The sequence below is a fragment of the Hylaeus volcanicus genome, chromosome 2, assembly GCF_026283585.1.
Source record: "Hylaeus volcanicus isolate JK05 chromosome 2, UHH_iyHylVolc1.0_haploid, whole genome shotgun sequence".
In the NCBI taxonomy this organism is placed as follows: Eukaryota; Metazoa; Arthropoda; class Insecta; order Hymenoptera; family Colletidae; genus Hylaeus; species Hylaeus volcanicus.
Window position 1 is genome coordinate 24,411,561 of NC_071977.1, and position 26,184 is coordinate 24,437,744.

Sequence of the window (26,184 nt, forward strand, 5' to 3'; positions counted from 1 at the left end):
ACACAATTATTGATATTTCTAGATGCAAGATATTTGCATCCGTGGAATTCCGTCAGGCACACTCTACAATTAAAAATTAAACCTTTCATCCTCTATTTAACGTTATGACAGATATAATAATCGTCACAATTTCTACGAGGTTAAAATATTGTTTCTATATAATTGAAAAATACCTGGCCAAACCAACTCGAGGTTTATTTATAAAGTCTGATCACTCAACAATCCTCTCTAAATTTACCTTAATGGAAAGATATTCGCGACTGGTAAGTTCTTCAGAGGCGGTTTCAGCGGTTATTCCGGCGATGTTGCACGGTCGACTTTAAACCATCGTAGCCGAGCAAAAAGTGGAAGTATCCGCGGCACGTTGCACGAATGAGAGCACGTGGTCGCGGGCCAGAAACGAAACTTACTTACTCGCGAAGCACACTCTCTGAAAGTTTCGTTCGACGAAGTCGGCACGGGCTTGCGCGCGCCGAAAGAGCGAAACCGTCGTTAATCATTCTCTCAGTGCGCTGGTGTTTTCTCGTTCCAACGAAAGATAACTTCGATTGCTTAGCCTCGAAGTGGCACGGAATTCCACGCCATTCCTTTCCCACATAATTCGCGTTCGTTTTTTACCAAGACGTGGCACGAATCGCTCAGCCAGATTTATATTTGATTCCCTGTCCAGGCGTTTCCTCATTTTTTCTTCGTCGACACGATGATCTTTAACGATCTTGTACGCGAGAAAATCAAGTCAGTTGGAAAACGTGTTCGGATAACAAGGACCTTCGTTAACACGTTCACTGTGGTGGCATGTATAGAGGGAGGGTGGATGGATCGAATCACATTCGACATTTTCTTAAATTATAGTATTTGCAGTAATTTAAAAATATTTTTATTTCATCTTTCCACGAAGAAATTGTTCCTCGGATATATTTACACACTCACGATTGGAGATTCGAATCTACTAGTACATGTTTTCATATTTTTTTATACCTTCTTTAACTATTATACAATTTTGATTTCTGTCATTACAAGATAACTTTTGTTCAATATTCTCCACAATTTTCCTCAGTTGCGATCGCCAACAGCTGACTGAAACAGAAGGCTGGTCACCCAACAATGTAATTACTTATGACTTGGTCCGATGGATCCACCATCGCGAAACACACGCCTAACCGTTACAGATTACGCGAGTATCGCAGAGTCCCCGGTAACGGATCAGTCACGCACACGTTTCAGCGATCCCCGTCAAACGAGCCGAAACGAAACTTACTTCGCTGCCACTCGGAGCGAGACGCCCTGGAAAAGTTCGGCACCGGTTCGTTGGATCGGCCAAGAGACCGAAACCGTCGTAAATCATTCGACGATGGCTCGTGGTCCCCAACCACCAGCGTTAGGGGACTTTAATCTATGGAGTCCGAAAAATCACAGTCTCATTAGGATTTCTTCTCGAACGAACTGTTCAGTCGATCAATTTGGAACTTTATGCTTGTACCCTCTATACCTTTGGGAATAAGGAAACAAAATTTTACCGAGGAATGTGAGTAATTATTTTAATTTTTCCTACTTAGTGCAGGCATTGTTAAAAAGAGCATTTATCGATTAACTCTAAGGGTCTAAAAATAGGTAAAATGAAATTCAAGTGACAATATAGATAGCTATCGAGGCACCCTGTATATCAGTCGCATCTTCCCCCAGGGGAAGGAAGTTGTCTCGCGAAGAAAATCGTCGACAGCAATTTCGTGCCTCGTAATTAATGTCCACTCTTAACAGGCAACCGTGGCGCAATTAACAATTCTCAAACTGGCGGCTCGCTCCCTCGCCGAACTGACCGTAAATTAAATCTTCGCTTCGATGTGTGTACTTCGACTAGGACTGGGTAGACCTTGGCAAACGCCGGCCAATTTATCGCGATGAGGTGGAAGTTTGAAATACGAGTATTTTACATTGCGAAATTGCTACCTTGGGCTGGCTCGCGGAACGCTTCTGGTATCGCCGTCGTGTTTGAACGGAAACTTCGACTTTGAGTTTTATTAACATTGTGGTGATCCTTAAACTTCCGTGACCTGATTTACTTCTAATTAACCGAACGAAATACCCTCCTTTGTTTCGCCAGTTGGTCCACGATGGAACACTCTTGGTTTTTGTTTTCCCCAGTTTTCCGATTAAATATCGTCTAGCCTTATCGGAAACCATTAATTCCATTAGCTATTGCTTACAACTGGAACGTTTTAATTAAATAACTAGCGCTATTAAAGTCTGGAGAAGTTTTCTTTCGAGTTCTCCAATGAAATGTACATTATTTATTATAACTTCCGGTATGGAAGGTAAAAGCGTGGATCGACGAGTATTTTAATTTAAGATTAATCAGGTCCTGTAAATAGGAAAGAAAATTAATGGGTTCTTTTGTAGGGAATTATTAAAAAATAATAAAACGAATGCTGAATATTGCATCTGCTTTACTTCGTTTTTTGTTTTTCTTAGTTTTCGTTCAAATAACTACTTTATGAAAAACCGTTAACTCCGTAAACAGTTCCTTACGATAGGACCTCCCGAAAAAGGACAGCTTTCCATATTCATTAAATCTGTTAACCATAAGATATGGAGGATTGAAAGGTTCCTCTAATCAATATTTTTATCGTAGTCTTATTCTTGACTGCAAACGAGGACAATTTTTAATATGAAATGCAGAATTAGACGGAGCACTACGTAAATACAGTTTTGAAAATAAAATATATAAAAGTTCATTTTCTCTATTATACATCTCTGTTGCCGAGAAAGATCCACGTTTTGGTTGAAAACATGTAATAAATGCTCGAATGTCTACGAGTTCGAACTATTAGATCGTCCCATAAGTAAAATATTGTAAAACGACATAGATTACTTTTTCTTATAACCCTTAAGGGTATGTTTCATATATTAATTTGAGTAGCGGAAGAATAAGTGGCATGAACTTATTGGACGACCTAATACATCGTCAATTTTGGTACAAGCATATGTTAAACTCATATGTATATATAGAAATTGTTTTTATCGAGCACCCGATCGAGCACCGCTATGCAATAGGGGGTTGAAAGGGTGCCCCACCGTCCAATTCCTTTGATGGCCGCAAATTTCATTAGTCCTCATCCTTGATGCGCAGTAATCTCCGAATGGAACAACACCGACGATGAAGAGCCGAGGAACAAGAGTGCCATTGTATCGGCGACTGGCAGCCCCTATCAGAATAACGAGGGTCCATTGCAGAGAGACGAAGTGAAGGCCACTTTTAATAAGGAGGAAAACAACGATAATGCCCGTAAGTCTTCCCCGTCTGGTTTCTAGTATTGTCGCGTCGAAGGGTTCCCTTCGTAATTTTCCGCACGATTTCCGCTTTTCTTTATTCCCTTTCTTTTTTCGTTAGTCCCGCTCTTTTTTGGCGTTTCGTAGCTGCACGAAAATTGAATGCCGATCACGAACTGCATTTTTCCCCCCTCGTTGCTCGCCGGCGCCGTTCACTTTCGCAGCGTCAATTGGGCACAATGGAGCGAAAGAGTGAGTGTAACGAGATTTTGGAGCAAAATTTGATTCTGAACACCTTTGTCGCACCTGGTTTTTAAACGGAACGTGTCGCGACGATTAATATCCAACTTTTTCCATTAGTCCATTTCTTTTTTTAATGCTTCGAGGGAGTTATCGTTGGTACTATGATATCCACGACAACTTCATACTTTCGAAGTAACCAAGGACGAAACAATAAGGATTTCCAGTCAAGGATTAATTACGTAGAAATGTGTTTATACTTCAAACGTAGCCAGCCCTGTTTCTTTTTTTCGTTTCTTTTAATGCACCGCAATGTCTCCCGGTCGTTCTCGAAAATTCTCGGTCGTTGGTCAAAGAAACGAAGCGGAATCGAGCGACGATTGGAGTCCATCGACTCCTCGCGGAGTCTATAAACCGATAACGTAGCCGTGCCCTTCCTTCTGTTTTATTTTCGTTGCGAAGAGAGTAAAATCTAATTAATTTCTTTCCTCTCGGCGTTGTCCTCCTGAGAGCACTTTGCTTTGAACCGAAGTGTTAGGAGGAAGTAAAGCCAAAGTACTGGCCGACATTTCCGCGTGCTCGTTTTGCTCGGTAAACCGTCCAATTGTTATCCAGTACTCCTCCTTTGAGGCTCCCCCGACGATATTAAGCTTAATCGATCGTTATGACCCGACCCTGGCGATTCGTTTTACTTTCCATGAAAGTAAATAGATCAAATTACGCGGATTTTTTGTGCGAAGAATCGGGTTACTCGACTCTTCGAGAACTTCCTGGAGTTGCACTACAAATATACCTCCGTCGTCCTCCTTGAAAGCAGTTCAATTCTTGCCTCTCGCCGTAGGAAACTTTTCTGCTACTTTGCCTCGCAAATCCTTCTGTGCGAAACTATGACCTGGATGCGAAATCTCGAATAACGGAAATAAGATAAACAAGTGTTTATCTGTTACAATTTCGATCGAGATTTGAATGTAAATTGAACTCCACTCTTCTGTTCGCTTGTTCTGCTCTGTACTTTTCTTGATTAGTGCTTCTGCCTTGCAATTCTTCGTCGAGAAAAAATTACATCTTTTACATACTTAATTTAGTGACACATCTGTAGGCCTACTGAAAATGTCACAAAACTAAAAAAAGCTTATTTAATCTCATATTAGTTTCTCTGTCTACACACATAAGGCTCTTCATTCATTTCAATAACAAACGCTTTGACACTTTATTTGGTATTCGCGAGACCCTTTTACAACGTGCTATTACACGTAAATCGTCAAAAAGGAGAATTATAGATTTGCGTGTTCCGTCACGACGAAACGCTCGTTACATTTGGTCTTTCACGCGGCAGAACCAATATTCCATTTCCTGCGTAATAATCTTCAGCCAGCGTAAAGGGAATAGAAGAACCCGAGCAGAAACCGTTACGGGGCGTAACACTCTCTGTGTTTTCCCTCGCGCGTCGGTTCGAAGTGTATTCGCGCGGAGCGCAACGACGTGACATTAGAAGAGAAACGGAATGAGGCCGCCTCGTGGCAATCTCAAGCGGAGCGCGAAGCTGCTCGAAATTGCACGAAAATTTCTTTCAGGAAGGAAGGTATCGTGATCGTCGATAAAACGTCGTTCGTTCAAACGCGATCGAGCGAAACGGTAACGTCATTGGTTAAATGTGAAAGTAATTTTGTGCGAGGATCATTCCATGATAGACCCAGTCATAATTTCGAGGACTTTTCTGTCATTGAAATAGAACGTGGCCCGAGTAAAATTAGAGAAGATTCTCTTCTGGTGTTGAATTTGTTTTGAAACTGGACAGTGATAGACGCAGGAGTCTCAATTTGGTGATTTAGCCTAAAACAAACTTTATTTCGAGAGGTCCATTCTTCTCGAAGAAACGAAGAAAGTATCAACTCTTTTTAATTAATACTGCCAAATCTAAAAATTCTCAAATTTACCATCCTCTAATTTTTATGCAAATCCGATACCAGCAAAATGATGATTAAAACCCCATCTGATTTTGCATGGACCACGTCGCATTTGAATTTCGCCAAAAGTCCTGGCATCCAGGTCGAAAGGCGATCAATTCGACGTGGAATAACGCACAAATGTTTCTTTATCACCTGGCGGTTCCGTGCGTCGCTATATTCGTCGAGAGACAATGAAATGATGGATAACCGTCTCGCTATCTTCCAGTGAAAGCAACGAATCGATAAAGTGCCGATCGACCGTGATCCAATTACGACGAGCATGATGAACGTAATCTTCATTATCGCTTCGTCGTGCATTATGCGAGGCTCCCTTCGCGATAATATCCACCGTGATAGGTCGTGTACATTAGTGTATTCGGTGGCCAGTCCGCAGACGACAGAGTTGTGCACGCGTGCGTCCCATGGAACATGTTCAAACGTTCGCACTGGTCTCCAAAGGACACCTCGAAATCGAACGTGTACGACATGTAACTCATCGACGCTCCTACTAATTGGACGATATCGGAGCCTTTAATGGGAGAATTGGGTCTGGGCTAACCAAGGAAAACATAAACATTGGTCAAACATACCACAGACAGATGTATTTCTAAGGTGACACAATTCAAACAAGATTGTTGAGTTGACGAGTTAGGAGTGTTTTTCTATTAATAATTTAAAGTGTGATATCGTTAGCGCGATGTGAACGTACCCTCTATATCTATTGAAGAAATTTGTTGAAATTAAATGGTAGGTCAAACTTCTTCAATAGACATAGAGGGTATGTATATTTATGGGATTGACTGTATGTTGCATGTAGCATATCATATCCACGAAGCATTGAACCTACCCATTATACTACTTACTCATTATAGATCGATGAAAAGATACTCAGATTCGTGTGCACGTGTCAGTTCCAGAGAAAAGCAAGGAGCCAGAGTCCAAGCAATTCGTCGGCCTGGTCATCGGGATCCTGACTACTGTGATCGTGATGCTACTGGCCGCGATCATGTTTATTTTCTACAGGAATCGAAGACTCAAGGCTGCCCTCGCACCGTCTACGTTCTACGATCAACACGGCGATCTGAAGGTAGTGTAAATGATTTTTAACACCAGAGATATATCTTACACCTTTCAGCTACGTGAATATATAATTCTCTGGCTTACCTGAAGTCAACAATTGTCCTCACATTTTTTCTTTTTAAATACGGTATTCTTCCCTTCCTCTTCCTCAAGAGTTTTCCTCTTAGTTAACACTTGCAATCGCAATGCTGACCTCTTCTCTGGCCAGTTGCCATTCGTATCCCCCATAATCGTGACCAATACCAGCCCTATTCAAGATCTTTAATAAATTTTCCACTTTAATTCGTTCGAAACAAAGATAGTCCCCGTGGTTTAAACAGGATTATAATGTAAACGTAGCCTAAATAAAAAGCGAGCGAAAGGGCCGCAGAATTTTCCGTAAATGCAATCAGCCAGGGTGAATCCATCGTTTAAAACTTTCGAATTACCTTCGTTCGCGGAGCTGACATTACCGCGGTGTCGTTTCAAATCCTCGAACGCATTTATTTCACTCAGCTCGTCGCGACTGCGTCGCAAAGTTGCAGCGTTTCTCGCGTCGGTGTCCCCTCCGCAGTCATTCTCGAGGAAATTGTTAGTAACGGGAGAACCAGTGTTTCGCTCGATTCGTAACAAGGAAACCGTTCGCGGTCGGGAGGACGAAGCATTGAATGCCACCTCGTTACCAGCGGGTAATGCTTTAACTCGACGCCGCCAATTTGGTAAATGGCGACGACCTTGCTCCCCCCTCTTCAAGATAACGATTTTTCTCCCTGCCGCGACGACGACCACGACTCTCATCGGGATCCATTTTGTACCTAATATACTGTTGCCAGGGTGCATTCATTTGCAGAAGACAGTACTTCGTCGAAACCGAACGAGAAGAGGGAATGTTCGATTCCAGGTACCTCGTGGTTGAATCGCGCATTTAATATTTATTTTAGGTCGATAGGAAAATAATGTCGGTTTTCGGTCTACGCTTAACTCATGCGGCAGCCATTTTTCGAGCTTTTTTTACTTTCCTAGCTGTCCCAGGTGGTCGATAACTGTTAGATGGCTTACACCAAATTCCTGTGCCAGTTGTCGAACCGTTGTTCGTGGATCAGCTTCAACCAGTGCTTTCGATTGGTCGTTGTCAACGAGAGAAAGGCATCCGCGACCATTTTCATCTTCGAGGCTCTTATCTCCACTTCGAAATTCTTTGGACCAACGCATCTTCTTCAAATGCATCGTTGATATTACGAGTCATAGTTACAGCTTTATGACCCAGTTTATATTCATATAATAATATTACTTGCTTAGTATCCATTGCGAAGTAAATAACGCAAATTATTTGCTGTCTAAGCTCAGTTAAAGGCTCCATTTCATCATCACGAGTGAATCATTCTGAAGTAGATTAAATTACACGTGGTGATAGTGCATAGAATATACACTGCATCTGCCGAAACGATGTTCAATATCGCTCTAACGGTGGCCACCTATTTGCCCTCCGTTTCCAAGCCGTTTGACGAAAAGGCTTTTGAGCAATCATGGAAAATGTCTTAGCCGTGTTAGGCGTGCCGGGGCTGGATGCGAGCCATAGGAAGCCAAGTGTGAGAGGTAGGAGAGCTGGTCAAATATTTTCCTTGAAGCAGGTAAACGGGCATCTGGAATTGCGCATCGATCGGTGAAGCGAGGACCAAAAGGAATCCTCGATAAATAGCTGCAAGACTCGCTAACGCGAATATTCTCTAGGTGCTACGTTTTAATAACAAACTATCGCGAGGGAAATTGTTCCTAGACGTTCAAAGAGTCCTTGCTATCGTTGTTTCGATGTGAGTTAAGTAAAAGGCGACTTCGACATCTTCTATTACGTTAATGTTACGACAAGGGTCTGGGAAAGATAACCGAGTTACCCTGTCGGCAGGATGTACCAGCTTGTCTTTAAAACTCGGCAAGGTAGAGCTCTCTGTCGACGACATTCTCTAAAGTAGAATACTTGGTCGGTAAAGCATGATGTTCTGTCGACAGGTGAGACAAGTTCAAGTTTATTCCTAAATCCCAGAAAGTCTTCCTCGATGTACCAGTTTTTTATGATTTTTAAACCAAAGATTCACTCCTACGCCCAACAAGAAAATAATTGAAAAATAGACGCAAAACGTTGTATTCGTGCGATTAGACCCCTTTCATCCGCGGTACGAAATAAAACATACGCTACACTTTGAGTCAAAGTGATCTTAAAAAGCTCTACGCTGTGTCATATTGGCCCCTTGAAGCCGTCCATTCTTTATTACATTTTTTTCCCCCAACATCAAACCAACAGACGATATTAAGGTGGCCTGTTTCCGGTAGACCATATCCCGTATTTCCGTGGCGCGCGGAGGAAAAATTGTTCAAAGCGAAGGAAACGTACCTGCCACTTCGTTTTAAAGAGGAATGTCCATTCTTGCTCGTAAATTCCGGTCCGGCTGCGGCAGGGAATTATTAAAGTTTTATATTTGTTGTCATCCGCGCGGCTTGCTGTTCCGTTGGCTACCACCGAAAAGGCCATTCCTTTCTGCGCAGGGACGCGTCGTAACGAGGACGCGTGCTTCAAGACGGATCCACTTTGTCCCGGGGAAAAATTAATTACCGACGTTAGCGTGGTGAACAATGTTGAAACGCCGCGACGTGGAGAGCGTCGACGAAACATGCGAACACAAAGACCAGAAGAAAACGGAAAATACCCGGCGAACGAATTCCTATCCCCTACTGTTCCATTGAACGCGGGAAAGGAGAACGCCAGGGGTGGCGGAGAACGTCGCAAGAATATGTAAATACACGGAAAACGTGTTTCTTGGGAAATTGGTATTTAACGAAGCGCGAAGACGAAGAAAAGTAGAGACGAGTCTGGTTTGGTGTGAGCTGTTGTGAAATCGAACGAAACGAAGTTCATTCGCAAAATTGCATGTTAATGTAGTGAACTTCAAGCTTCGCGAATGATGACTTTTTAATTTCGCGCTATTCGGACGCTTCACTGTGGATAAGAAAATGTACAACTAGAGTCACGTTCTAAAAGGCTATGGGAACTCGATTTTAGTAGGAGCTTTTTGGTGCACGTTTACTGATTTCATTAAAAATTTTGGCGATTTGTATTAGGAGGTCGTTGATTAGAGACGAGATGTTCTCAAACTTCAGTCTTCTATTTGGAACTGTATCGCTGGTTGATTTTCGGATTTGGCCTAGGTTCGTTGGTGACACATTGATCCATTCTTGGTTTCAGATTTCTCTTGTTGCTTTCTTAATTAAAAAAAATATATTAATCTTGCTTTTAAGAACACATAAATATTCCGGTCTCTAATCTTTTTTAATTATCGAATGCAAATACAGTTTCCAGTAGTCGTATTTGTTGCTAAGCTTTCCAACTGAGACAGTTCGGAACTCCCTGTGTCGTCTATACGTTCGTGTCACCCGTGGACGAACCAATATAATTCCCGCTGAGTAAATTTTTACCAGCCACTACCCCCGCGGGGGTGGCATCGTCGGAGTCTGGGGTGGCAGGCAATCGAGCTGACTCCACTTAATTAAAAGAGCCAGTCGCATGGCCGTATTGTCGGGGGCGCGAGAAGACGTGCGTTATCTAGCTCGTTCACCCGTCCGTAAGCAAGCCTGTGTACACACGTAGGCATCCTCTTCATCGCATTCTACCCCGTTCCACGCCACTCCCGGTATTAGCCACCTGCTACTTGTCTCGTCTCGGCCGTTGTAAAGCCGTCGAGTGTCGCGATTTCCCTTTTTTGTTCAGCTGACCTCGTTGCATTTCCTGCAGACAAACCGGTCTCCCGTTCTTCGAGATGAGTTCACCCGGACATCGACCACTTGACAGGCGGCGCACAAGTCCTCGAGACTATTTATCCGGTGTCGCGAATCGTGTTGGGGATTCGCCACCCCGTTGTCACGACTGTTTCGATGTTTTCGAGAATCACGTAAATAGTAAACAGTGCATGTAAATATCAAAACGATTCCCTAACAGTCATCGATTGCAACGCTTTCGTGCGAGGGATCGTATGCATTCCAAGACGACTAGAAATTCTAATTAGTATCTTGATGAGGAGATTCTCCGGTATCGTGCGCTGTAATGGACGCCAGATTTTGGACGGATTTGAACCAGGAGATTACGAGCTGGGTTTGAGGTTTAGGAGATATGCGACGTTCCCGCATTGCGTGCCTTCGTGGCCCATACACCAGCCCTTATTTGGGGCGTATGCAAAATTCAAGGAACCACGTAAAGGGTTCTCATTGTCAAACTCATATCCTCGCCTTGAATATGAGATCGTGGATAGAACGTTCTATAATTTCCATGAAATAGACCTGTTTGAGTCGAGTCAGCACTTTAAGGGCATCGTATTATTGGAATTCTTGAATATCGAGCAGCTGGAGATTTCAAACTTTGACATTGCGCGTTGCTAAAAGCATTTTTGGAACTTGAATCTTCGAGTTAGGGGATGGCAATATATTTTTAATTTATTTACCATAGATTACATTTTTTTATATATTAAGGTTGTTCACGTTCCCAGAAGTACATTTATTGATATACAGTGTAAAGTGAATTTTCTTTATTACAATGGATTACTTCTTAAGAAATAGTAATATTTTTCAAATCATGTACATACAGTTGCGCGTTGACATAAATTCGTTTCGAAATTTGATCGCGTTTATTAATTTTCTAGTCATTGATAAGTCGTAAATCGCGAATGAAAAATGTAACGAAAACACGGGAAGGAGTGATCAAAACTTTCCCAGCTCGCAACGCATAAATTTTCACAATACGTTGCTGGAATTATTGATATTGATTTTGAGATTATCGTTGTTTCATTATAACCGTATTATTTATTTGCCACTCGTTCTGGCAGAAACATTTCGCAAAAATAAATTTTCAAATGTTTACCTTTTGTACCGGGTAATTCGTAATTTATCGATTGATATATTTCACCCCCGGGATTTTCATTGTTTCTGTAGAGTGCGAAAAAAAATTTTCCCTTCGAAAGCACGATATAATGGCTCGCGCAAGCTGGAACATTTCGTGTACAGCGACCAAACAATACCGACTTGTTTGAATTTTTACGTACTCGCAGCCGTATTAACGTGCCCTGTAACACAATGGCCGGCTCGCGCCGCTGTTTCACAGTTCGTTACTCTTTAACGTATCGTGAAAAATATGCGTTCCACTAGCGTGGACAACGATGCTTAACAAGAGTCAGTTTCCTGCCCTGTCGAACAATGTCGAAACACTACGAATTAGTCGCGCACTCCGCGTTATCTTTCCGCGGATTTTCCGTCGGATTCCCCCTCGAAAAATGAATGTATCATTCAACGTTGGCAAATCGTTCGCGATAACACGTGATTTCCTCCCTAATGAAATATTGGAAAAACCTGTCGACAGAAATGAAGCGCATGTTCATTATTCAAATAGCGGAGTAAACGTCGCGCGATTAAAATTTTCACGGGATAACACATCGAATATATCCTTTAATTTTTAACGATTCATAAATTTCTTCTCGTTTCTTTTTTCAAAATGAAAAGGCAATAAGACGCTGGGAGCTAAGCATCGATATCTATAATCGAGCATGATTCTTGCGTATTCGTTAACCTTCACTTCCGTTTCAAAAATTCCAACCCCTTTTTTCACTCCGACGCGACGCGGTCGTCGAGGGGCTGTACTGGCGCGTAACAGAGGGGTTGGCAGAACGGGGATGGAAGAGGGAGGCGTTCAAAAGTGAGGTAATACGATTACCGACTTCAGCTCCAAGGGGGCCTCGTCACGATACGAGGGGCGCCTGAGCGAAAACAGATTATTTTAATTTAAAGCAACAAACTCTCCGATTCCCCGTATACTGGTAATCCTCCCCCGCAAATTTGACGTACGCGTGTATCCGCCATTGTCACCTGGCGGTAGTTTTCGGATTAAGCATCGGGATAGTGCGGAGGAACGTTGTCGACGACGTGCCGACCGCCTTCCTGATGAAAATCAAACAGAAGACTCGCCAAGCTTTCCGTCCGCGCCGGTTGTGCTCGTTTGTTCGTTTGTTTTCGCGAGAAGATTTTTCATCAACGTCGACTGTGAATTAACGAATGGCGTAGACGTTCAAAAGAGACGGAAAATGTTATTAGAGGGAAATATTATTCTCACGTCGGTAATTCTCGTGCGTTGTGCGAAAAGGCTGGGAAATCATAAACGAGATTTTTGTAACGTAGTTATTATTCCACGTTTTTCGGTATTCTTCTGTATAAATTCGCGATTTATTATATCGGAGAGGTTCGAAAAATACTGCGTACTTTTGTTACTTTTTCTTGAGCATTTTCAAACCGTCTCACAGTGTGATATTTCAGCGATCTAGCGGGACAAACGGTCCTTTTCACCAGAGAACGTAAATATTATTCCAAAAAATAGGGTATAATTAATTATTAATAGGGTCTGAACCTACGGGAATCAGAAAGTGAAAAGTATATTAAAAATTGTTTACTTTTGAATAAAAATATATTCAAATAGAAGAGGATATAAAAATGTAATAAAATTGATCCTTCAATCAATTGCTTCGATCAAGGAAGACAAGGCAAGGTGCGTAACAAGCTGGAAAAGACGGAATCGAAACAGTACGAATTACACGACGGACTTCTTTATACAAAAGAACACGTTTAAAAAATCTGACTCATAATTTTCACGTTTGAAAGGCGCTCAAGCACGGACTGAGCCCACAATTCGATAACCGAGAATCATTGGGGGACGGCGCAAAAAGGTTAGGATAAGCGAAAGAGTAAAGGACACTGAGTAAGAGGCAGATGTCGAGCGAAGGCAGAAAATGTGCAAACATCCGACAGGTTGAGCAGCTTTAACGGGAAAAGAGCGGAAATGTACCCATGATAATGAAAATGGCAAAAAGCACTCCACTGCTAATTAATGGAAGATCGTTCTGTTCCTGAAATCCACCTCTTTGCACTTCTGGGATTTCATCAAGCAGCACACTTCGCCATTTCGATTTGTGTTTTCAACTTGGTCCACGACGCGGCGGATCGCCATACCTGTGTTTCTGGCATTCGCGGACGCGCGCGTTCGAAAATGTGTAGCTAAACCTTGACGAGCTCTGTTCACTCTTGAATTCCAATCGTCTACTTAATTTTTCAGATGAACGGTATTACTTCCTTACTTATTAAACTCGAAGAAAATTCACCGCAAACAACTCCGGTTTTGCTGATATTTTCTGAAAGTTTGATACTCGAATATTTCAGGAAACAATGTAGATACGATGATGTGCGCAAAGGGACTGTAAGAGAGACACAGTAGGGGCATTTGTATTGCAAAACAGGAAAGTCAATAAGAAACAAAAGTTATACGTAGAACTATAACTTTATGGAAGTTATAGTAAGGATAAATGAAGAAAAAGGAGAAAGATTCAAGAGGATCAAGGCTCTTACGCCATGGATGTGTGTGCACAATATGTACACATTATGTAACGAAGGAAAATTCGAGAGGACTAAGGTTCTTACGTTGTGACTGTTGTGTACACAAGTACAACACGAGAGCTTTGTTTATCTTAAATTTTTGGTCTTTTTCAATTCCCTTTACGTGTACCATCATAACTTTCTTACTCGTATTTTTTGTTGACGTCCCTGTTTTCTATGCATACCTCGTCCAATTTTGCTTCTCAATTTGTCGCATTGAGACTGTTCCCAAAAATTCGTGCACGATATTTCCTGAAATAAGTCATCAACAGACAACATATTCTATTGTATTTATTTAAACGTTTTGCATATGTTTTAAATGCACACTTCAGCCATCATAAATCGACCGAATCATTAACAGTACACGCCATATGAAGTAATAAAAAGAACAAACTAACGAGGAGCTTCTATTGAATTATAAATCGTTAAATTCCTCGACGGGTTACTTTGCAGCAACTTGAAATTCAACCGCGACGACCGGAGATTATTTAATAGCGCGCCATCGATCGTCCGCGTTCCGTGATAAACTGGATACGATATTAGTATGCAGCGAAACGTTCTCCGACTCTGAACAAATGCGGCACGATAATAAGTTCGCTGAAACCCTCGCAGGGAACTCAAGTTACGCGATAGCATTGTGTCGTTTATTTTAGCGGGGTTATATTGGCCCAGATGTCGAAGATATATCCGCAACGGGCGACGTCTAAGACATCGCAGGATATTCCCCAATAAAAGTATCCTTGGGTCAATCGAACGTATCTACGAGGTCAGGGATGTATCGGTCGAAAAGGTCCTTTTATACGATCGATTGATATATTTGTGTCCACGACGAACACTGGTCAATTGGAAAGGTTATTATCGTTCTGGTAGCGGTGTACTCCAAGAAAAGAAGTCGATTCTTTGCGAAATTGTAGACGGGGCGAAAAAGAATACCTCTGAGGAAAACTTGCTTGAAATATATCTGCCCATAGTGCCACAGGTGCGTAGAAGACAGTGTACAAGTATTATTGATTTATCTGAGAAGAATGCCTCCAAGGTGGAGTCTGTTTAAATGATTCCGTCTATACTATATAGACATTTCTCTCGACTGTCAATGATATTTATGGCAATATCGATGGCCATCTAAAGCCCTGTGCAGGATAAATGTGGAATACGTGGATGGAGTTTGAAAGAAGTGTAATAGAAATAGGAATAATATACAGGTTGTTAACAAAACTATGAGATCGTTTCGTAATAGATTCGTCGTATAAAAATAAACCAAAAAGCCCTGTAACAATTTTCTCAACAGGTTTCACAAAGTCAGTACTCCTCGACGAGGTAAATAAATAACGAAGGCAGAAAAAGAACGTGTTTGTAATTTCCCTCTATTTTTTTCTCAAATTTTCTTCGCTAAGTCCAACGTATCATGGAACGGCAAGCACGTGATCTCGAGTCGCTGAATGCAACAGACGCTTCCGTCTCGCGAATTGAAACGGCGAGCGTTCAACGAAGTAAGTCGCCCGTTTTAATGGGCGCCCGTTAACCGACGCTGTAAACGCGTTCGCCGAGAACTCGACGAGATTCTTCCCCGGGCGTCGATGTTTATCGAGTAATTACTATTTTCAATTAACGGGTCCGTTCGATCGATTATTTTTCGTTTAAACGAAGATTGCCCGCGCGATCGGTCGATAATTCCGGCTGCTGATTGGTTTCTCTATAATTAATTTTTCCTCGCGCATTAAATTATTCGCCCCGTTGCGCGTCGATCACCGAAACACGTTCGGTCTGCCCGAAGATTTCCATACTACCAATTACGAACGTTTCACTGCGATTTTCACTAGGCTCGGGCATCGAACAAACAAGGTCGCAGCCGAAATTAACGACGTGCAACGAACTCTACACTCTTGTCTGGGTCACGGTTCGCACTTTGTCTCGGGTCATTCCAGAACGTAACAGATCGATCTGCCTATTGATCTCCTTGTCGAGAAAACCTCACACTGCTGTTGCAGGACTTTATGGATATTGTAGGAGTCTAACCGAAAAATAAGGCACGGGGATTCGAACCCACGATCCTCGGATCCACAGTCGACCGCTTTACCTACGCGACCAATCCCGTACCCTACGTTTCGTGTTCTTATTTGACTCCTTATTGTTGGGTATGGGAGGCGCGGACACTACAATATTGAGCCGATTTAGTTGCAATCTTTGATGCAACGTTTGTGGATTGAATTGTCTTCTGAGGAAGGTAACAAATCTAACCTTGATTATATTTCATAACAAAGGACCTTCGCTCTAAACGATAGTATCAGTAATTTTTAAATTTTGTGTCTTTAATTGTGGACACCAGGCCTGAAGGGGTTAAATAAAGCTGCTGGTACTATACAAAAGAACATTTCTTATCTAACACTCCGAAACGATACATTTCACATGAAATTAACTTTGAACCGATGTTCCGATCACCACCATACAAACACTCGGGGTTAGAGAATTATACGTTTCCAATATATTCAGTTCTACCACAGTACGTTCATGTTACGCGACACCCACCCTCTCCTCGGAGCAGCTCCCGGGACACTAATTTTTCGCGAGAGGAACGGTACACGATCGCAAATGAAATCAACGCGATCCGTGATGCAACAGCCATAATACCTGGCAGGCGAGTGAACTCGACGAGAAGGGGTTGATCGAGTCATCAGCGGGAACGAGCAGCCGACGTTGCTTTGAATACCCGGCCGTAAGGGCGGAGGAAGTCGCGACAGGACTCCAGATAGCCCTAATGGCGAAAGAGAGGCGTCGGATGGAAACCCAGATGACAGGAAGACGAGCAACGTACCAGAAACGGTGGGCGATCAAAGAAAAAGGTGGAGAGGAAGAGGGCGAGGAAAGACGGCGTGAACGGGTGGGAATCGGGCAAAGAGATTCGAGTAGAATCCCAATGGCTAAGTGGTTATCTTATCTTAACGGCGGCGGTGCAGCATCTCGCCCAGCGAGTCACCCCTAACGCTTCCTAAACGGAAATTAACACCCCTCTACCCTCTGGTGCCCTTCCAGCCGAACCGTCTACGACAATCGAGCAGTGGGCAAGGCGAAAATCAATGGATATTATGTCGCGACCGTGGAGACTCGCGCCCTCGACACGATCTCGTTTATCGATTGATAAAAATAACGGGGGTGTGAGATCCCGCTTCCGACAGCGAATTGTTTGTTACAACAGGAGTCTTAATTTCCTGAGCTGACGATCCTTGACCGGGGCGTTCTTTTTTAGTCGCGTTTGCCACGACACACGGTCTTCCGGGGGAAAGCTGCGGTCGATAAGAACCGGCCACGCTGTAAGCACGAAACTATCCCCTTCGACAACTTTGAAGATGATAAAAAAGAATGTACAGATCACTTTCAATGTTACGATTGTAATCTCTATGCAGATCCACCTTTAGAAATAAGGACTTTTTGCGTCCTTGTGTGTTGTATAATTAATATATACGAAAAGAATCAGTTCAGACCTAATGATACGGAATTTATCTTGAAATTCATCTTCGAGACTCGAGCAGTACGAAGTTTCTATTGCTAGTATTCAATAAACTATCTAAACTTCGAGTCTTGTCACTGAACTTGACCTTCGTTAGAAACCTGCAGCCAGCCAAGCGAAATTAGAAAAATAGTCGACTGTTTACTTAATTAGTCGAAGTTGTTTCTCGAGGACGAGCTGTCGTGACCAGACCCGGTTACTGAACAAATACAAACGCGATCGCAACCTGGATACCCAGCTCCGACCTTCTATTTTTGGGAGCACGACACACGGTGCTCGAGATGTGGAACAAGGTTGCATAAATTCTGGATACTTTTTATCATTCTTCCCGTGGATTGGAGCTATCGATTCAGATACTGGACCGAACGTTAATTATTGACGAAAGAGCGTGGGCCAATGTGTATATCCCGTGATCCAATTTCCCTGACCGTTAGAGCGAGCAGCAACTAATAATTACTCGATGATATGATAAATTTTATTCGCGGGGAATTACCGTAGCCTCCGTTGAATGCATATCGATGCATTGCGCAGACAATTAAGCCGCGTGAAATTATCAGCAACGATTCCGCGGTTTCGTGGCTAGTTTGACGCGATCATTTCTGGTGTCATTTCTTCCCGTGACGAAAATATGTTTCACTGAATAAATACAGTACACGATCCCTCTGCTTTTTCTTCTAAACTTTATTATTATACAAAAATCATTGGCAAAAGTGCACTGAATCTGTTGGTGTTCATTTTGATGGACAAAATTAATTTGTAATAAAAATACATGTGTTTAAATCTTCTTTACAAAATCGGACGTTTCGTATGCAACAACCTAATATTTTCTGTTCTGACAGAAAAAGTTTGTTTAATGATCAATGAAAAATTTAGTTGGGAAGGCCGCGAGTATTCAAAAGGAGGTAGAATGGGATGGGGGGTGGGTGAGACAAAGTGACGGAAAGTTCTGGGGGTAGCATATCGCTTTTACCGCGCGATATACACGCGCGGCGTGTGCATAAATGTCAGGTGCATTAACGGCAACGTTCAATATTCGGCCGCAGGTCTCCGTGCAGGAGGAGGGTGAGGACAAGGGACCAATTTGCCCTCCGCTTCCGGCGCAGTACCACGCGGCTGCCTACACCACGACGACACCGCAACTACACAAAACTATCACGGATTACAGCGGTTGGTAGCGACGTTAAGTGCGATACTTAAGCCTTTCGAACTCTGCCTGTGCATGCACGGTTAGGCCGATTTAAATTAATTCAAACAGAGGTTGCTCGAGTCGCGCGATTATCAACGCCACACATCGTAAATTATTGCCCGGAAATTATTACGCGATATAGCGTTGCAAACGATTTCGTGTATTCAATTTTTTCGAAGCTTTCGAATGTCGGAAGTAATCGAGTGCTTTGATCTTTTTTTATTCTATTTGTTTAATTTAATTCGGAGACGATTCGAATTTGATAGTTATCAGACGTGATATATTATTGCAAGTTGTTGATTGCTGCAAAGCTATAGACCATCGAATGCGAAACAAAAGTATTGTGTAAATGTTTGTTACTTATATATTCGTAAATTGACAGAATTTTCTTGATCAACATTACAAATGTTGTTTTTGTTGTGTTCTCCAGCAAGCAGATCGCGCGATAGAGGGCATGCATGGATAGTTGGATTAATTTAATTCAAACAGAGATAGTGGAGATTCATATTTGTCAATATTTAGCGTAATATTAATTACTACAGAACTACGGACAATTGAATACATTAAATCCGGTGTTATCGCCTATCGAGCATTAACGGGTGCTTAAGTTATTTTTAATTATATTTACGTTTAATCCGATTCAAATTAATTTAGGGATAGTGGAAATTTGCTGACTATTATAAACCTGGTAATACAGGTGTAAATTTTAATTACCATAGAACTACTGCTGGATATATTGAATTCGGAGTTTGTCTGCTCAAAGTAAATAAATGTCTGAAATTGGTTTATCTCGGTTTGCTACTTAAGGTTGATTGAAATTATACTATTGGGTTGGTGCATAATTAACCGCCGTCCTTTTTAAATTTTATTATGAAAAAATGATCATGAAAATTCGTAGACTCGTGAACTGGATAATTTATAGCGTCCAACTATTTCGTTCTTGACTCAAAGTTGAACGACAAGTCCGAGGACAAAGTGTTGTAAATTCCAGGCGAACAATTGCTATGACGAATCGGACACCGCGTTGGCAAGTAATACAACGAACGATTTTAATCCCCCCTGTACCAGTTGTGCGTTGAGCCTTTTGAACTCCACCCCCGCATGCACCGTTAATCCGGTTTAAATTAATTCAAACAGAGACAATTGGAGTCTAACGATTATTAGCGCTACAATTTCCAAATATTGTTGAAAATTATTGCTCGTCATAGAGCTGTCTATAGGCAATTTCAGCGAAATATCAAATTCGTTATTAGTCTCGACAACGCTCGATGGCACTCGATATTCGTTAGAATGTTGCGTGTTTTAATTAAATAATGGGAAAACACGGAACGAGTGGCTTTCCGTCGCGGCGCATTATCGAGTTTGCGTTCCGACTAAAATTATATAAAATCGCGAGCAGACTATAGGCATTGGTCACGACGATAAACGCGCAACACCTACCGTGATATGCAAGCATGCAGCGTTCGAATTAAATTACTGGCTAATGATCGACACATTATTATGGAGTTCGTGGTACTTAAGCCAATACTTACACGTGCGCCAAATCATTATAATGTTCAACGTGATTTATCGTACCTCGGCACCGCAACGGTACGATTACGATCCACTTTAACTTTTGCGCAACATTTTTCGTTGCGAATTCTGAAATTTGTTCGACATCTAGACGCGGTAGAGAGATTAACGATCTCACTGTACTGATCGATCCTCGAATGAAGGTTTTGCAAGTTCCAGGTCAGAGTTGGGCAATTATTACCTTTGCAATAATCGCTTAAAATTGCTAGGTTAATCGGTAATCAGAAACTCCATTCGTAATCTGCAGTCGTTAATCGGTACTTCGTAATCTTCCAATGGCTATCGTACCTAGACTAATCATTAATCATGATTACCGATCGATTACTCGTAGATCACATTTTCCTTTAACGTCATTCCAGAAGAAATCGTACTCTGGTCGCATAATCGCAAACACCGTGACTACGGTATTGAAATTCCAGGAAACAAGTTTTGATGACCGACGCGTTTCCGAGACTCTGTTCTTAGCTTTACCGGCGTCGACATAGTTGTCTCCTCGTACTTGCCGCAGTCTGTCGAGCAAAACGCCGAGCAAAATTAATTCGGAACTAACCGCTCCAATTAAAACTTAATTTCATTCGTTTAATAGTAACTCGGAATATTAACGGTTGAAGACGTTATAACGTAAAGCTGAACATCCGAAATTCAGATAACTACGTCGATTCCGGTCAACGAATCCTCAGCATACAGGGTGTCCTTCAATTACTGGCACTAGTGGAAAAAGTAGGTCTCTAATAAAATATTAAAAACATTTGTAATTTAAAAATATTGATAGATGTAAAACTTTGTCATTGAATGACTATTGGTTGCTGAATTTGTTAAATAAATTGCGTAATAGATATTAGTCACGTTTGTGTGGCATGCGAAGGTAATAATTTATCAAACTGTGACTAATGAGTTCAGGAAAGCAATAACTCCTCGTTGGTGGCGGGAGCAAAATAGAACAAAGATTTATTAATTTCCACGTTTTGGATTGTGATGCAAACATTCTCCAGGACTTATTCAAAATTTAACATCACTACAATTGACTTTATTAGTATAAAGTAACACGAACAGGCTTTGTGGGATTGATGATGGAAAAATATTTATTGAATGAATATATTAAATTGCAAAATGTATCATTACTATCGTAGTCTGACGAATTATTACATTATTACATTCCTATCAAAGCCTAGAAAATTCGATATCATCCATGGTCCAAATATTTAATAATTCGTAAACCCAACTAGCTCTGCAAAATAAATTTTCTTCAAACCAAAACCCCCGCGCAAAGGGTGATTCTCCAGATGCACTGTTACAGGACACCCTGTAGAGTCTACCAAGGATACAGAACGGGTTCTCCACAGTTTCACGTGAGAAAAAGATTTAATTGCAAAAATCGCCAGCTCGGGCGATAAATCGATCCGATCGGACCTTCGTCCCAGAAAGATAAGGGAAACCCAACGCGTCGCGGCGGACACGGCACGTCCGCGTGTCGGAATAAAACGACTCCGATAATAGAAAAGAAAATGACGGAAACGCTTGTTGGAAAGTTTCCCCGCGGAGCACGCAAACGCGTACAGTTTAAACCGTTCGCTTGGTAATTTCTTTGCGTGCGCGTTCGCCGTCGTGTCTCTCTAACCTTGTCAAAAAATTCTTTTTTCCTTTCCGCTCGCCGGTATCACCGAGCAGGGATCACGGAGGCGCAGCCGGTTATTCCGCTCTTGCTGAACACGGCGATCAATCTTGCCAGGCCAATTCCGCCGGTTCAAGAATATCCATCTAATCCGCCACCCATACCACCGCCGCCGGAAAAGTATTACGCCAGTACGGAGATCTGCAAGGTGAGTATCAAAAATGTACGGCAGACATGCGATCCGTGACGATTAGTCCTTCTGCGAGAAGGTGGAGTGAAGGTGGAGGAAGAGGGGGCATTAATGCGGGCCACTTGGGGGCACGGAACTGTGTCAAACGCCTCGGCTTCGTGACTCCTGGATCTTAGGACGCGATCGCGGCACGCGGCCAGCCGCTTGAATCGTTTCCCTTTCGAGGGTTGCCGGCCCCGCGAACTTATCCAGGTTCCTCTTAATTTCTTGTTGTTTCGCCGCGATGCTCATCCGGACCCCTCATTAATTCGATTCTGTTCGACTTTGCCTCTGTACGTCTACGGTGGCGATCCTCATCGAAGCTTTAAATTGTTCGCGTTATTAACTTGTGTTGATCGTAATGAATAAATGACGTACGAGGAATCTGGGATAAATCTGTGTAGAATCTCTTAAATGAAATTCAACGTTTGCGTTGTTCTATTTTGTACAGATTGATGCGTTACACACGGTCGATCCTTTCAGACCTGGCGTCCATAGTTGAGGACACAATATTTAAAAATCACCGACATTATACATAGTTTAGGGCGAATGTCTTTATTTGTGCACATGAAGGGAGACCAGTTTTCTGCGATAACTACACTATTAGAATTTTTTTCTTTATTTTTTTCATACTAATTTTAGTCCACGTTAACCCTAAAATTTAAATTACATTTGTACAAGAAAGAAAAACAATTCAGGTCCGAAAGAGCTGAATCAGGTACATATAACTGTGTTAATCCCAATTTTGATACAGAATAGTACAAGCCTGAAGTATAGCTTGGCCCAGTTACTAGATTCACCTAAGCGTTCAGTTCAAGGTGACCAGCCCTAAGTGTTTCCAGTCGCCGAAAGAGCTCGCCGAAAGAGAGCGATCAATGGTCTCGCGTTCAGAATATGCTACGTTAAAACACTTCGCGCGGAGAATAATGAGGCTTAATGGATGAAAAACAAGGCAACCGCGGGAGGAGGGGGGAGGGACACTATCAATCATAACTAATGCGAGACGTCCGAGGGAAACGTCTTTCGTGGGCATACACTGATTACCGAGCGATAATGTAAAGGGTGTGGTTATTGATTACTCAAGTTCCCCGTGGCTTTACGCTTATTTTCATCTGATTATGCCGGTCGTTCCCCGTGGTGGTCCCGCACGATGAATAATGTTATTCGTCGGCGTATTTACCCAAGAAAGATTGACCATGATTTTTATAAATTTGCCTCCTAATTGCGCCCTCAGATTAAGGATAACGTAAGAGCGGTGGAACAGAGGGGTCGATTCGCAGAGAGAAATATTAATGGCGAATGCTTGGTCATGAACATGAATAATGTAGGGTCGTAATTAAATACTTAAGGGATTCGTTGGGGTAACCTATCGAGGCGATCGGAGGGACTAATCGTACTACAATAGACTGGGCTGCACGCAGAATTCATACGTGTAAAGGGTGCAGTGGTAATGTTAAATGGCAATCGAAGATGATTACGAAGGGATGATGTTTATTTAAAGATACTATTTAAATCTAAATCCTCTTTGAAGCAAGGCCATAATAAAAGCCCTTAAAACTGTTAGAAAAAATAATATACAACATACATACAATATATAATATACAAAATGTAAGAAAGTAAAATAATAGCATCGAGGGGTATGGTCGAAAAATTACTCTCATGGACATATTAAGATAATTTGATATTTGGAAATGCCAGATAATCCCATAAATATTCGTACCCTCTATGTCTATTGAAGAAGTTGGACTAAAGTAAATAATAGTTTCGATATTACCAAATGAATGTTTCATTATAAATATGCATATGAATAAGCTTACATACGTATGTATTTATATACACATGTATTTATACAAACATACACATTCGAAAATATCAAACCTGCCATTTAATTTAAACAAATTTCTTTAATAGACATAGCGAGTACGAATATTTATGGGATTGACTGTATATCATAAATAAAGACTAAAGATTCCAATGTGCATTGAATTAGTAACAACAGAACAAATTTTTCAAATGAATTGCACAAGAATCGAACATTCTTACCACGCACGCTTCTCAATTAACATTAATCCGTGCACTGAACCCACCTCTGAGAGCCCGCTCACGCTTTCAAATGTTTTCTTTCAATTACACCTTTCGACGAGCCGTGTGAATTGAAATGAAAGATACGCAAACCACTAGGTCGCGCGCTCGCTGCAGAAATAATACCGCGTTTATTCCGGATTTTCGTTGTTTCCCGCATATTGCCCCGTAAATACCCCCGACCCCCTTTTCTTTTCATTGCGACACTTTGCGTTTCATTGCAGAATTCCCTGCCGCCGTTGCCACCGTCGCCGACACCCAGCACGCCACCGCCAATGAGCGCGAAAGCCTCCAGTAGCATGACAAGCTACAGTCCCGAGGATATGCTTACAGAAGAGGAAGACGAGGTGCCCGAGTGCATCTTAGACTTCCCCCGGGAAAAGCTCAACATCGTTGAAAACCTCGGCTGCGGATACTTCGGCGACGTTCACATTTGCGAGGTCGACAGGTTTCCCGGATACGACGAAGTTTTCCGGAACACCAGCAGCGACCTCGTGATCGTTAAGTCCCTGAGACCTGGATCCTCGGATGCGCTTAGGTAAGGATCGCGTATTATCATCAACTGCCTCCCAGCCGGTGTATTAACCCCGAAATTCGCCGGCACTAAGCAAATAATCGCGGAAGTCGAGGGAGTTACTCCGGCTCCGGGATTCCGCGACGCTCGAGTGCGTCGCATACTCGATGGAGTATCGCTGATGCACCGGGATCGAAGACTATGTTAATTATTTCCACGTCATTTCTGTCTTTCGATATTTTAGCGAGCGCAAAGTACCATCGTTACCACTCGTTGCATATTTAACCCGCAAGAATTGACGCAGCGCATTAGAAACTGCCATTGACAAACGAGCAAACGGAGATTACCGTTCCCGTGCACTTTTCAATGAAAACACGCAACAACGTATTTACCAAAGTAATCGAGGTTACTCGGTATATTTCCCTCGCACGAAACTAATATTTCACCGTCGAACGTGTCTTACGGTTCCAATGCAAATCATGTTCGAGCCCATGTGTGCCATGGATTCGCTGGCTGTCTAGGCGAGTGCCACGTGCTCGCTAAATTCGATATCAGCTTTCGGTACACACCTGTACTCGAGGAACAACGCGGTACAATTGGGAACCGATAAAGGAGCGTCCATAATTAAATTCGCCAATGGAAATGAATCGGACAACACGTTATTGGAACATTCGTTTAAGTTACTAAATACAGTGGCCCAGGGACTATTGAGCGTGCGATATTTTACGACGGAGGAAAATATGGGCGGTATAGGATAACGTTGGAAAATTATCCTGGTCGATTATAGAGTGCTACTCTGATTCATTTATTATTATCTAGCGGGAGGGGCGCGGCTCGTACGAGGGAAATAATGGAAATATAGGACATCGATAGAAAATTATCTCAATCGATTATATCTAGAGCGGCACGTTAAACCGGTAATTTGATAACGGGGACGCAAAGTGATTTTCGAATATAATAACACGGTCCACGTATTAAGTTGGCGCGACGCCGATAATGCGAAAGGTGTTTAAACGGTCACCGACTGACGCTTAAACGGATAACTTGTTCGCTAGTGTTTTCTGCGACTCGCGGCACAGTAACCTACGATTGACAGCGGTCCCCTAATTAATTTTGTCAAACTTCACCTGACTATCCTTTGAGGCCGGCTGCGCTGCCCAGGAAATTATTTGAACTTTGTCGAGCGGTTTACAGTGCCCTTTTCACCAGACTGCGACGAATTTGAGTGGGTAGAGGAAGATTAACGTCGTGTCGTCTGTTTTAAAGCTTCTTAGAAGACGGTCAGGTTGTTTGTAAGTCGACTCAAGCATATTATGTACAGTCAATCTCATAAATATTCGAATCTTCTATGTCTATTAAAGAAATCTGTCTAAATTATATGATAGGTGCTGGTATTTTCAAATAAATGTTTTATTATAAATATGTACATAAATAAACTTCACACTTGTATGTATCGGTAATGAAATATTTGTTTGGAAACAATAAACCTATTATTTAATTTAGACTTTATTTGA

The 26,184-nt window shown here is 42.2% G+C and overlaps 1 protein-coding gene across 2 annotated transcripts in view; it reads left to right on the plus strand.

Annotated features, from left to right (window-relative positions):
* The window catches only part of LOC128885249 (discoidin domain-containing receptor 2-like), a 239,163-nt gene that overhangs the window by 189,845 nt on the left and 23,134 nt on the right, over nt 1–26,184 (plus strand). For both annotated transcript variants that reach the window (XM_054139192.1, XM_054139191.1), the window contains 5 exons: nt 3,128–3,283; nt 6,368–6,543; nt 18,519–18,642; nt 21,902–22,053; nt 24,381–24,694. In XM_054139192.1, the coding sequence (XP_053995167.1) occupies nt 3,128–3,283; nt 6,368–6,543; nt 18,519–18,642; nt 21,902–22,053; nt 24,381–24,694 (922 nt within the window). The remainder of the gene's footprint in view (nt 1–3,127; nt 3,284–6,367; nt 6,544–18,518; nt 18,643–21,901; nt 22,054–24,380; nt 24,695–26,184) is intronic.